The 13199-nt window shown below is 49.8% G+C and overlaps 1 protein-coding gene across 5 annotated transcripts in view; it reads right to left on the bottom strand.

Annotated features, from left to right (window-relative positions):
• Positions 1-13199, bottom strand: part of LOC308661149 (uncharacterized protein) — a 46789-nt gene that overhangs the window by 27954 nt on the left and 5636 nt on the right. For 4 of the 5 annotated variants that reach the window (XR_014024899.1, XR_014024900.1, XM_081315947.1 and 1 more), the window contains 5 exons: positions 11431-11632; positions 9813-9963; positions 7764-8170; positions 4526-4649; positions 2078-2158 (listed from right to left, as the gene is read on the bottom strand). Coding sequence is in view for 3 of the 5 variants with exons in the window: in XM_081315947.1 (XP_081172073.1) it covers positions 2078-2158; positions 4526-4649; positions 7764-8170; positions 9813-9963; positions 11431-11632 (965 nt within the window). In the remaining 2 variants the exon portion in view is untranslated. The remainder of the gene's footprint in view (positions 1-2077; positions 2159-4525; positions 4650-7763; positions 8171-9812; positions 9964-11430; positions 11633-13199) is intronic. The other variant, XM_081315946.1, reaches the window with a different exon arrangement.

Genomic DNA, 13199 nt, shown 5'->3' with positions numbered 1-13199 from the left:
TAGCCCAGAGCTGGATTAGTGAGTGGGGACAAGAGGCTCAGAAGAAACGCTCCTTCGTTGCTAGGGCTGTGGAGAAGGTGGGGTGGGGAGGAAGACAATGGACTTTCAGACCTGCAAGACGCTGCCAACGTAACTTGACAATAAAGTAGAATTAACTCATCTGCGTAGCAAAAGGAGTGGCAGAGCCTGGAAGGGAGGGGGTGGTGGAGGAGGAGAGTCAAAAGAAGAATCAGCCTAGAGCACGGGTAGGCCACCTTGGCTCTTTCATGACTGGTGGACTTCAACTCCCAGAATTCCTGAGCCGGCCACGCTGAGGGGAAAGGGAGAGGTTTCCAAGCTGAGCCATGCTGGCTCAGGAATTCTGGGAGTTGAAGTCCACCAGTCATCAAAGAGCCAAGGTGGCCTACCCCTGGCTCCTAGTTCATTTAATGACCATACCATAAAAAAAATGATAGGTAGCTCAGCAGGCTGCAACACTAGATTTCATTTCTCTAGGATAGGGGTAGGCAACCTTGGCTCTTTTATGACTGGTGGACTTCAACTCCCAGAATTCCTGAGCCAGCCACGCTGAGGGGAAAGGGAGAGGTTTCCAAGTTGAGCCATGCTGGCTCAGGAATTCTGGGAGTTGAAGTCCACAAGTCATAAAAGAGCAAATGTTGCCTACCCCTGGCCTAGGCCGCTTTATGACTCGTGGACTTCAACTCCCAGAATTCCTGAGCCAGCCACGCTGAGGGGAAAGGGAGAGGTTTCCAAGTTGAGCCATGCTGGCTCAGGAATTCTGGGAGTTGAAGTCCACGAGTCATCAAAGAGCCAAGGTTGCCTACCCCTGGCCTAGGCCGCTTTATGACTCGTGGACTTCAACTCCCAGAATTCCTGAGCCAGCTATGCTGAGGGGAAAGGGAGAGGTGTCCAAGCTGAGCCATGCTGGCTCAGGAATTCTGGGAGCTGAAGTCCACGAGTCATCAAAGAGCCAAGGTGGCCTACCCCTGACTTTGGGACACTGCGACCGTCGTAAGTAGGAGTCAGTTGTCAAGCATCTGAATTTTGAACACGTGACAATGGGATGCTGCGACGGTTGTATGTGTGAAAATTGGTCCCAAATCACTCCTTTTCAGTGGAGGTGTATCTTTGAACGGGTCACCAAATGAACTGTTGTAAGTCGAGGACTACCTGTATTTTGGTGCTAGATAAGGGTTAATGGAATTCAAGAGGGACTTGGAGCACTTAGGCAAGAGAAGAAACAACGGGTGGAAACTAATCCAGGAGAGAAGCAACCTGGAACTAAGGAGAAGCTCCCTGACAGAACAATTAACACGTGGAACAGCTTTGCCTTCAGAAGTTGTGGGTGCTTCATCACTGGAGGTTTTTAAGAAGAGACTGGACAGTCACTTGTCTGAAATGGGATAGGGTCTCCTGCTTGAGCAGGGGGCTGGACTAGAAGACCTCCAAGGTCCCTTCCAGCTCCATTCGGATTGTAGTTGCACTTGTGGGAAGATAGAGACTCTAGTCCAGGGGAAGGCAACCTTGGCTCTTTGATGACTGGTGGACTTCAACTCCCAGAATTCCTGAGCCAGCATGGCTCAGCTTGGAAACCTTTCCCTTTCCCCTCAGCATGGCTGGCTCAGGAATTCTGGGAGTTGAAGTCCACGAGTCATCAAAGAGCCAAGGTTTTGCCTACCCCTGCCCAAGGTCATGTGAACACCTTTCATGACCTTCTGGCGAGCCAAGTCAGAGGGGGAGCCCAGATTCACTTAACAACCGTTTTACTGGCTTAGCGACTGGGGCAAGGAAGGTGGTAAAAATGGGGCAAAAAAAAAAATATCCACTTAACAAATGTCTCACTTAGCAACAGAAATTTTGGGCTCAATTGTGGTCATGAGTCGAGGCCTATCTGTAGCGGCCAACTGGATGGAGCTTCAAGCTGGCAGTGTTTGTGGCACAGATTCAGACATTGTTCCAGAAGCCACAGGAAAGAAAGCAAATCACGGCTTCATTGAATGTGGGAACCTGGTTTCGGAGCAGGATCTCTCTCTGTCTCCGTTCCTCCCTGACCACAACATTCCCAATTGGAACCCACTTTCCATCCTCGCCGCCTCCGAGGACACGGTGTTCTCGGCTACGTCTTCCTTTTCAACGGATTCTTCCACCATCTTGTCTTCTGGAAGACAAATAGAAACCGCTGCGAAAGGAGGGAAAAACATTAGCGGGGCACGTCCTTCTCCCTGCAGTGGCCTAGATCAGGGGGGGTGGGAAACCTTGGCTCCTTCACAGGATGAAAAAGGGTCATAGGTCACTTTTTCCCCTAGCCGTTGTAACCTTGAACGGTCGCTAAACGAACTGCCGCAAATCAAGGGCTCTACCCGTGATGCGATTTTTGCTTGCTTAGCGTGTGCAAGGAAGAAACAAAAAAGGACTTTAGTAGAAGAGGCAGCGTGGCTGGGGTACTCAGCACCTCACACAGGACTAGGGGATTGCGGAAGCAGGTCTCCAAAGGGGAGGTTTGGAAAAAAAGGGAAGGGAAGATGAGGGGAAAATGGCTTCTCGAGACGGCACACGTCTGGTCAGCCAGCGACATCTGCAGCGAAGGTCACAAAAATTCAACATGGTGGTCCTGAGGAATCCACAAAGCGTGGAAAAAAAGGGACGGGGTCTTTGACCGCACGGCCGTGGCCGTCATCTTGAATATTCTGAACTGCTCTCTGAAGATGCCACTAGAGTCAGCAGAGGCGTGAGGAGTCCTGTCATGCCTCCTTCAGAGCCTAAATCTGCTCTGTTCCAGCCTACGACCGGCCCTGTTTTTTGTGTCAGAGACAATCCCTTTTTCCTTTTGACAAATCAATAGGCTGGAAAAAAACCCAACCCAAATTTATTTACAGTTCAAAAGTAACGAAGTCTTTCAAACAAAAAAGCAGCAGAATATTTTCTTCTATAAATGATTCAAAACATCAAACAAGAGTCAAACAACAAACAAGAGTCAAACAGATTAGCAAGAACAGACCAGGATTCTCTTTGAATGTCTCCGAACGGTTGCCTTTGGCAATCAGCACTGCCCACACCTTCCCCTTTTATTATCTGTCCCAAGGTGTGGCTTCTCACTGCCTTCTCCTCTTTTCACTGAGCTGCCTCATTGATTTTCTCTGCTCTGCTCTGCTGGATTGCCTTCTGCTTCTAGCATCTCTGAACAGATTCAGCTGTGACTCCTCTGAGTCCGACACCTCCTCCTCACACAGCTGATCCTCATGAGGAGCACGACTGGAGGGGCCAGGCTGAGAGTCCTGCAGTGAATCAGAGCCTTCCTCCGACACCGAAGGCTCACCGAACCCCTCATCCTCCTCTTCCTCAGATTCCTCAGACTCAGCTGCTGGGAACACAGGCTGACACTGAATCACAACAGAATCTGTGGAGGAAAATGAGCTGAAAAGCAGGCCGAGGCAGGCCAGGGCCCTTCAGGATTGGGACAGGAGGAACACGAGAGGCAGAGTACAGGCGATGAGCAAGGGCCACCCCCTCCTGATCCTAGAGCACGGAGAGTGGAGAGGAGGAGGGAACAACGCAGGCAGGCTCAACTACTCGGGAGAGCGCCCCGCCCCTCTCCACAAGGCATACCTGGAGACTGAGACTTAAGGAGACGCTGTGGGGAGGGGCATTTTGTCAGGAACCAACGCCGATTCCTTGGAGTGTTGTGTGTTGTTAGTGATCTCTTGTTCTGTGACTTCTGCTTGGAAACCTGGAATCTCTGACTATCGGACTGACTGACCCCGTTGCTTGAATGTTTAAAGACCTCGGACTGTATTTCGGCTTCTCTCTTTTGAAAACTGCTCAGGCAAGCTTGGATTCAAACAGACTGGTTAATTTTATATTTTCTTCCTTGCTGTCTCTCTGGCCTTGAGTACTTTCTTATGCTAATCAGACTTGTATTTGAACCTACTTTCAGCCAGAGTCAGCTGAAGAGGTGTGTGTGTGTGTGTGTGTGTTCTTTTGTTGGAGGCTTGCCAGCAAACATGGGAGCATTTGGGGAATTTTTTTTTAATATAAAGTTGGAAGGGACCTTGGAGGTCATCTAGTCCAACCCCCTGCTCAGGCAGGAAGCCCTATATCATTTTGGACAAATGGCTGTCCGGTCTCTTCTTAAAAACTTCCAGCGTTGGAGCATTCACCACTTCTGGAGGCAGGTTGTTCCACTGGTTAATTGTTCTAACTGTCAGGAAGTTTCTCCTTAGTTCCAGGTTGCTTCTCTCCTTGGTTAGTTTTCATCCGTTGCTTCTGGTCCTGCTTTCAGGTGCTTTGGAGAATAGCTTGACTCCCTCTTCTTTGGGGCAGCCCCTGAGATATTGGAACACTGCTATCATGTCACCCCTCACTCTTCTCTTCGTTAAACTACACATACCCAATTCCAGCAGCCGTTCCTTATATATGTTTTAGCCTCCAGTCCCCTAATCACCTTTGGAGCAATAAAAGAACTGTTTGAATTGCCAGCTGAGTGCATTGCCTCTGTGCCGTGCCCTGGGTCATCACGAGTCCTTACCCAAAATAGCGGACCTCCTGTGTCTCCGAGCGGTTGTCTTGAGCTTGGCCGTCTCCTGGCTTTCTGACTGAGCTTCCTTTGAGGCAGGGAAACTAGAAGCCTGTCCTTCAAGCGGCCGATCCACCTGGAACGGAGGTGAAGGGAAGAAGTTGAGAGGACGAGGGTGAATCGAACGGTAGAGGCAGGCCGATGACATTTGACGGAAATCTGCAAGAAACCATGATGTGGGCAAAAGAGGCTTGCTCAAGTCCAAAATACAGGTGGTTCCCCAACGTACGACCACAATTGACAATCGCAGCATCCGGGGGGGGGGGAGGGATGAGGTGATCGCCTTTTGCGACCTCCTGGCCGGCGAAGTCAACGGGGAAAGCAGATTCGCTTAAGAACCGGATTGCTAACTTTTAACAACTGCAGCGGTTTCGCTTAACAACTCTGGCAAGAAAGGTCGTAAAAACGGGGCAGAACCCCCTTAAGAAATGTTTCACTTCGCAGCATCAGTGTTGGGCTCAATTGCGGTCGTAAGTTGAGGACAGCCTGTATTTTCCCGGCTTGCCTGTGGAGAATGGTTCTGGTTAGTTGCAGGCGGTCCTCCGCCTACTAGCCATTCGTTTTGCGGCTGTTCAAAGTTTACGACAGCACCTAAAAAAAAAAAAAAGTGACTTACAACCGGTCCTCCCGCTCACGACTGTCGCAGTAGTCCCCTGGGTCACATGATCGACATTTGGGCGCGTGGCAACTGCCAGGTGTTTACGACGGTTGCAGCCTCCCAGGGTCAGATGATTTGGCAAAGGGCCAAATCTGAATTTCGATCAGGTGACTACGGGGGATGCCCCAAGGTTGTAAGCGTGGGAAAACCAGTCCTAAGTCCCTTTTTTTCAGCACTGTCGTAGCTTCGGTCCCTAAACGAACCTACTGTTGTAAGTCGAGGACAACCGGCACGCTGGCGCGAGACTGTGGCTTTACGTTCTGCTTGGCGGATTTCCAGAGATGCCGTGCACAGAAGCTGAGAATTTGGACTGGGCAGCCCCCATCATTCTTATGAGGGCCTCTGCAGGAGTTTTTTCTTTCAGCCTTGCCCTCTTCAGCAGAAAAACACTTCCTTCTCTTGGGTCACAGGGCTAGGCCACCTTGGCTCTTTCATGACTCGTGGACTTCAACTCCCAGAATTCCTGAGCCAGCATGGCTCAGCTTGGAAACCTCTCCCTTTCCCCTCAGCATGGCTACCTCAGGAATTCTGGGAGTTGAAGTCCACGAGTCATAAAGCGGCCTAGGCCAGGGCTAGGCCACCTTGGCTCTTTTATGACTCGTGGACTTCAACTCCCAGAATTCCTGAGCCAGCACGGCTCAGCTGGGAAACCCCTCCCTTTCCCCTCAGCATGGCTGGCTCAGGAATTCTGGGAGTTGAAGTCCACGAGTCATAAAGCGGCCTAGGCCAGGGGTAGGCCACCTTGGCTCTTTGATGACTCGTGGACTTCAACTCCCAGAATTCCTGAGCCAGGACGGCTCAGCTTGGAAACCCCTCCCTTTCCCCTCAGCATGGCTGGCTCAGGAATTCTGGGAGTTGAAGTCCATGAGTCATAAAGCGGCCTAGGCCAGGGGTAGGCAACCTTGGCTCTTTGATGACTCGTGGACTTCAACTCCCAGAATTCCTGAGCCAGGACGGCTCAGCTTGGAAACCCCTCCCTTTCCCCTCAGCATGGCTGGCTCAGGAATTCTGGGAGTTGAAGTCCACGAGTCATAAAGCGGCCTAGGCCAGGGGTAGGCCACCTTGGCTCTTATATGACTCATGGACTTCAACTCCCAGAATTCCTGAGCCAGCACTGCTCAGCTGGGAAACCCCTCCCTTTCCCCTCAGCATAGCTGGCTCAGGAATTCTGGGAGTTGAAGTCCACAAGTCATATAAGAGCCAAGGTGGCCTACCCCTATCTTAGGATGTCCCAAAGGTGCTTTTTTTCAACAGGCAACTGGACTTTCTTGTTTTTCCCTTTGAAGACATTTCGCTTCTCATCCAAGAAGCTTCTTCAGCTCTGACTGGATGGTGGGGCAATGGAAGGATTTATACTCCTTGCAGACAGCCGGTCATTTGCATTCTTTTTTTTCTAGAGTCCTCGAGGCTACCTGGAGGCTTATCTGTGTCCTTAGGGTCACTTGAGTAGGGCAAATGGGTGTGAAGCCTTCTTGGCTGCAGGAGGTTTCCTGCCCCTGTGTCCCTTCGCTGCTGGAAGTCAGGCACAGGCTGTTGGCGACGAGTCTGCGCTGTCTGTATCTCAAACTGAAGCGCAGATGGTTTCTGTAGTCTGCAATGTTTTTTGGGAAATCCGTCCCTACTCCCGCACCAGTTCCCCCACCCGTGAAGGGACTATCCAGTCAGAGCTGAAGAAGCTTCTTAGATGAGAAGTGAAAAGTCTTCAAAGAAAAAAAAAAGTCCAGTTACCGTATTTTCTGGCGTATAAGATGACTTTTTAACCCATGAAAATCTTCTTAAAAGTCAGGGGTTGTCTTATACGCCGGGTGCTGAAAATTTAGGGACAGGGCTGGCTGGAAAACCTGGAGCGGATCTCCCATTTGGTCTGCACAGGGAAAGCGGGACCAATTGGAAAAGAAGCTGCAGTCTGTGATTTTTTACAGGCTGGGGTCTGAGCGTCTTTCCTTCTAAAGTTGAAGAGCAGCTGCAGTCTATCCCAACTTGAAAGGCAGGTGGGGAATGCAGCAGCCAGAGCAGCTGCTTAGCTCTAAGGACACATTTGACTCAGGAACTGGGCGGGCTGGCTGGAAAACCTGGAGCGGATTTCCCATTTGGTCTGTGCAGGGAAAGCTTTAGAGTAAATTAGGAAAAGTTTAATCCACTTGCACTGTTTTATGTTTGCATGTTTGATGACAAACAGCCTTATGTTTATAAGTGACAGTTTTCCTACTAAGTACCTGCATGTCATAAACATTTGAATTAAAATTACCATATTAAAATCAAATCTGATGTTTTTTAATTTTTATTTGGTGTTCGTTGGAAGAGGGGTAGTCTTATACGGCGAGTATAGCCCAAACCCTATAATTTAACAGGAAATGTAGGGGGTCGTATTATACGCCCAGTCGTCTTATACACCGGAAAATATGGTACCTTTGGGGACAACCCTGACCTGGATGGCTGAGAATCTCCATAGACTTTCTCTGAAGACCTGGCGCTGGGAACTAATGGAGGCACCCAGCCCTCGCACATCAGTACCCCACGGCGATCCCTCACCTGATTCTCTAGGAATTCCTCTGCCAGAGATATAGCCTGGTTACAGGTCGAGGGCCCCTGGCCCTTGACGCTCTCTTGCATCTCCTGGGGCAGGATGGCCAGGAACTGCTCCAGGATCACCAGCTCCAGGATCTGCAATTTAGTGTATCTCCCAGGCTTCAGCCACTGGTGGCAGAGATGCCAGAGCTGCCTGCAAACTTTACGGGGCCCTTCGTTCTCCTGGTAGCAGAAGTCACGGAAACGCTGGCGGTCATACTCGGAGTTGACCAGTGGCTCCTCCTGGCCGTTTGGCCTGGTTCTGTCCCGGCACTCTCTCCAAGGCCTGGTCTGGAGCACCGGAGAGCTTTTTCCAGCTGCGGATTTTGCCAGCTCTTGATCCCGGATGGATGCAACCTGAGAGTCCAAGGCTGAAGGGATCATAAGGGGACAATCAACTTTACCATAACAACATCACAAGACCCACAGTTGACAGGACCCAAACTTGATTCCAACATAAGACCCATCACAAGACCCTCACTTGACAGGACCCACACCTGACCCCATCACAAGACCCTCACTTGACAGGACCCACACTTGACTCCCACATAAGACCCTCACTTGACAGGACCCACACCTGACCCCATCACAAGACCCTCACTTGACAGGACCCACACCTGACCCCATCACAAGATCCTCACTTGACAGGACCCACACCTGACTCCCACATGACCCTCACTTGACAGGACCCACACCTGACCCCAACACATGACCCTCACTTGACAGGACCCACACCTGACCCCATCACAAGACCTTCACTTCACAGGACCCACACCTGACTCCAACATAAGACCCATCACAAGACCCTCACGTGACAGGACCAACACCTGACCCCAACACAAGACCCTCACTTGACAGGACCCACACCTGACCCCAACACAAGACCCTCACTTGACAGGACCCACACTTGACCCCATCACAAGATCCTCACTTGACAGGACCCACACCTGACCCCATCACAAGACCCACACTTGACAGGACCCACACCTGACCCCATCACAAGACCTTCACTTGACAGGACCCACACTTGACTCCAACATAAGACCCATCAGAAGACCCTCACTTGACAGGACCCACACCTGACCCCATCACAAGACCCTCACTTGACAGGACCCAGACCTGACCCCAACACAAGACCCGCAGTTGACAGGACCCACACCTGACCCCAACACAAGACCCTCACTTGACAGGACCCACACCTGACCCCAACACAAGACCCTCACTTGACAGGACCCACACCTGACCCCATCACAAGACCCTCACGTGACAGGACCCACACTTGACTCCCACATAAGACCCTCAGTTGACAGGACCCACACCTGAAACCCTTATAAACAGAACACCAATGCTGACATTCCCCTGAACTCTGCTGAAGATGTCCCCTAGCTGTTGGACCTTTGGAACTGGGTTGCAAGAATCCCTGGGGAGGTCTATTGTAATTTCTGAGTGATCGGTCATAAGTCAAGGACTACTTCATACCTTTCCTCTGAATCTGAAGTACAGGTAGTCCTCGCGTTACGACCACCACTGAGCCCAAAATTTATGTTGCTAAGGGAAATGTTGGTTAAATGAGTTTGCCCCATTTTACGGTCACGTGGTCAAAATTCAGAAATCCTGGCAACTGACTCATACTTATGATGGTTGCGGCGTCCCGGGGTCATGTGACCACCTTTTTTTTGCCACTTTCTGACCAGCAAAGTCCATGGGGAAGCCAGATTCACTGAACGACGGTGTTCCTGATGACAACTGAAGGGATTCACTTAACAACTGTGGCGAGGAACCTTGTACAGTAAAATGGGGCAAAGCCTACTTGGCAACTGTCACACTTAGCCACAGAAACTCTGGACTCAATTGTGGTCGTAAGTCGAGGACTACCCTGTACAGTGTGAGCTCCCCCCCAAAATACATATTTGCGTTGAGGCCGCACTCTCCTCCTGAACCCGACAATGCATTTTCCTTGCGCCCGTTTTTTTTCCTCCTACACAAGTTGAACGAAAGGCCGCGACTGGTTACCTGGGCTTGCGGGAAGAGAATAGGAGTGCTCCAGACCCACGACGCCACCCCCGGGAGAGGGCGTGTTGGCACTGCTTTCCGCTTTTAACAAACTCCTCGGCTGAGTATCGGGGGGCTTACGGCGGAGCAGTGGCCGTCTTCTTTTAGCACCCTGTAAAAGAGAAGGATGTCAACAAAAGTGCGTATAGTCAAGGCTATGGTCTTCCCAGTTGCAATGTGTGGCTGTGAAAGTTGGACCATAAGAAAGGCTGAGCGCCAAAGAATTGAGGCCTTTGAACTATGGTGCTGGAGAAGACTCCTGCGAGTCCCTTGGACTGCAAGGCGATCAAACCGGTCAGTCCTAGAGGAGATCAACCCTGACTGCTCTTTAGAAGGCCAGATCCTGAAGCTAAAACTCAAATCCTTTGGCCACCTAATGAGAAGGAAGGACTCACTGGAGAAGAGCCTAATGCTGGGAAAGATCGAGGGCAATAGAAGAAGGGGACGACAGAGAATGAGGTGGCTGGATGGAGTCACTGAAGCAGTAGGCGTGAGCTTAAATGGACTCCAGAAGATGGTAGAGGACAGGAAGGCCTGGAGGAATGTTGTCCATAGGGTCGCGATGGGTCGGACACGACTTCGCAGCTAACAACAACAAAAAAAAGAGAAGGAACGCGGTGGCTCAGTGGCTTAGGACGCTGAGCTTGTCGATCAGAAGGTCAGCAGTTTGGCGGGTCGAATCCCGAGTGCCGCGTAGCAGAGTGAGGATCCGTCAATGAATTTATTATTTTTTTTAAAAATAATTTATTTTATAATAAAATTATTTTATATTTTACTATCATAAAACAATAAAATGCAAAAGAAAGAAATTTATGATTGAGAGTGATAACCGAGTGAAAAGAAAAATACTAAATATATTATAGAAGTTAAATAAATGAAATGTCATCAAAAAAATTAACAGAGAAGACCCATATTTTATCTATTAAAACCGAATGACCAAAGGTCCATATATATATATATATATATATATATATATATATATATATATATATATATATATATATATATATATATATATATATACACGTATGTGTGTGTACGTGTGTGTGTGTGTCTATTTAGACAAATACATAAATTTCCCTATTTCAGGCCCCATTAATGTCTCAGATAGTAATTAAATGTGGCACAATCTCTATTGTCGGCCTAAAACCTTTCCCAAACTTTCAGAATGCCTAAAAATGGCTTTATTCCCCTTAGAAACAAAAATTGCAACACACAGGACAGAACAGAGCAACACTGTCTTACTCAACTTTGAAATGAGACAAGGTTTATCGCAGAGGTCCCCAACCTTTTGGGTTCCAGGGACCGGTTCCGTGGAGAAAGGTTTTTCCGTGGACCGGGGCGGGGTGGGGGGGCGTGGTGGCGTGGTTTTGTGTGTTGCCTTCATCCCGCGGATGGGGCTTTGCTTGTTTGTGCAGACCGGTTGCTTGCCCGGTATCGTTCCACGGCCCAGGGGTTGGGGACCCCTGGTTTATCAGATGCTTTTTGAAGAAAAGCATTTTGAGAAGACTATGAACGAAACAACTTAGGGTTACTTTCAATTCTGTGGGAGAATCAGCCCCAGCGGCTTTACCTTTACCTTCCTCTGTCGCTCAGGTATGTTAAAAACAGTCGGAATCGCCTCCGGCTTGAGGTATCGCCGACCGGAAGCCACATTTTCTAGGTAATCGGCCTCGCAGAAATGTTCCGAGCAGAGCACGTGGTGACGTGTCGGAGTGAAATTCTTCCGTCGAATGTTCCACACCCACTTTTTTAACACGTCTTTTTTCCCAAGGGGAAACCTACAGGCAAATAACGACACAACCAGCGGAAATAACAATAGCAACGACATTTAGACTCACGTACTGCTTCGCAGCGCTTTACAGCCGCCTCTAAGCGGTTTACATTACAATTGTCAGCCCGTTGTCCCCACCTCCCAACAACCCGAGTCCTTCATATTACCAACCTCGGAAGGATGGAAGGCTGAGTCAGCCATAAGCCCCGTCAGGATCGAACTCCAGACTGTTGGTAGAGTTTGCCTGCAATACTGCATTCTAAACACTGTGCCTCTTAAGGTCGATAAGGATAACCTTAATGGTGTCACATTAGTTTCAATAGTAACAGCAACTAACAAGTTGTTGCAGGGTGCTGCTTATTGCCGTGAAAGGTTGTAGGAAAGACTTTGGGGGATGAAGAGACACTATAATAATAATACTAAAGTTGGAAGGCACCTTGGAGGTCGTCTAGTCCAACCCCCTGCTCAGGCAGGAATCCCTGTATCATTTTGGACAAATGGCTGTCCGGTCTCTTCTTAAAAACTTCCAGTGTTGTCAGCAAAAAAAGGGGGGGAGGAGTGGAAAGCGAAGGGAGGAAACGGGAAGCCGCTCGCAAACCGTGAGAGCCTGCAAAACGCCAAGGTCACTGCTGCAAGGTGCTTGACGGAGAAGCGGACTGTTCCCATAAGAAAAAGAAGTTTCACCATTGGACAATGTGAACACCTGAGGGGCGGGGGGGGGGGCAGGGAATCTATTGTTTAATTTGGCAAGGTTTCGCGCAGGAAATCCCAGAGCTGGTTTTGCTTCTTCAGTTCCGAGATGATGTATCCAATACAGATTGACAGATTTTGGGATTCGGTTGCCCAGAGGGTTCCCTTTTTTGGGGGGGGGGTTTCACAAGTCAGACCGTTGACACTAACTCAGGGGTTGGCAAACTTAAACACTCAAAGAGCCAGTTGGACCTGTTTCCCAGAGAAAAAGAAACACTAAGGTAAGGTAAGGTAAGGTTCCCCCGCACATGCGTGCTAGTCGTTTCTGACTCTAGGGGCTGGTGCTCATCTCCGTTTCAAAGCCGAAGAGCCAGCGCTTGTCCGAGGACGTCTCCGTGGTCATGTGGCCGGCATGACTAGACGCCAAAGGCGCACGGAACGCTGTTACCTTCCCACTGTAGTGGTCCCTATTTTTCTACTTGCATTTTTACGTGCTTTAGAACTGCTAGGTTAGCAGAAGCTGGGACGAGTAACAGGCGCTCACTGTTACGCGGCACTCGGGATTCGACCCGCCAAACTGCCGACCTTCTGATCGACAAGCTCAGTGTCCTAACCTACTGAGTTGCAAAATGTCCGCGCGCACGTGTGCGCGCCCACGAGGGGGGTAACTTGATTGAAGAGTTTACTTAAAAAGAAATAGAGGCTGCTGTGCATGAGGTCTCTCTCTCTCTCTCTTTCCCTCCCTCTCTCTCCCTCCCTCCTCTCTCTCTCCCCCCCTCTCTCCGATCTTCTGCTCACCTGCCAAGCTGGCTTCACGCTGTTCTCGGACAAGCTGACACTCATTCTTATTGGGCTGGCTCTCCTGCCCTGCTTTCTCTTGCTTC

This window comes from Vipera berus (assembly GCF_964194415.1).
Source record: "Vipera berus genome assembly, chromosome: 2".
NCBI lineage: Eukaryota > Metazoa > Chordata > Lepidosauria > Squamata > Viperidae > Vipera > Vipera berus.
This window is presented reverse-complemented; position numbering and strand designations above follow the sequence as displayed.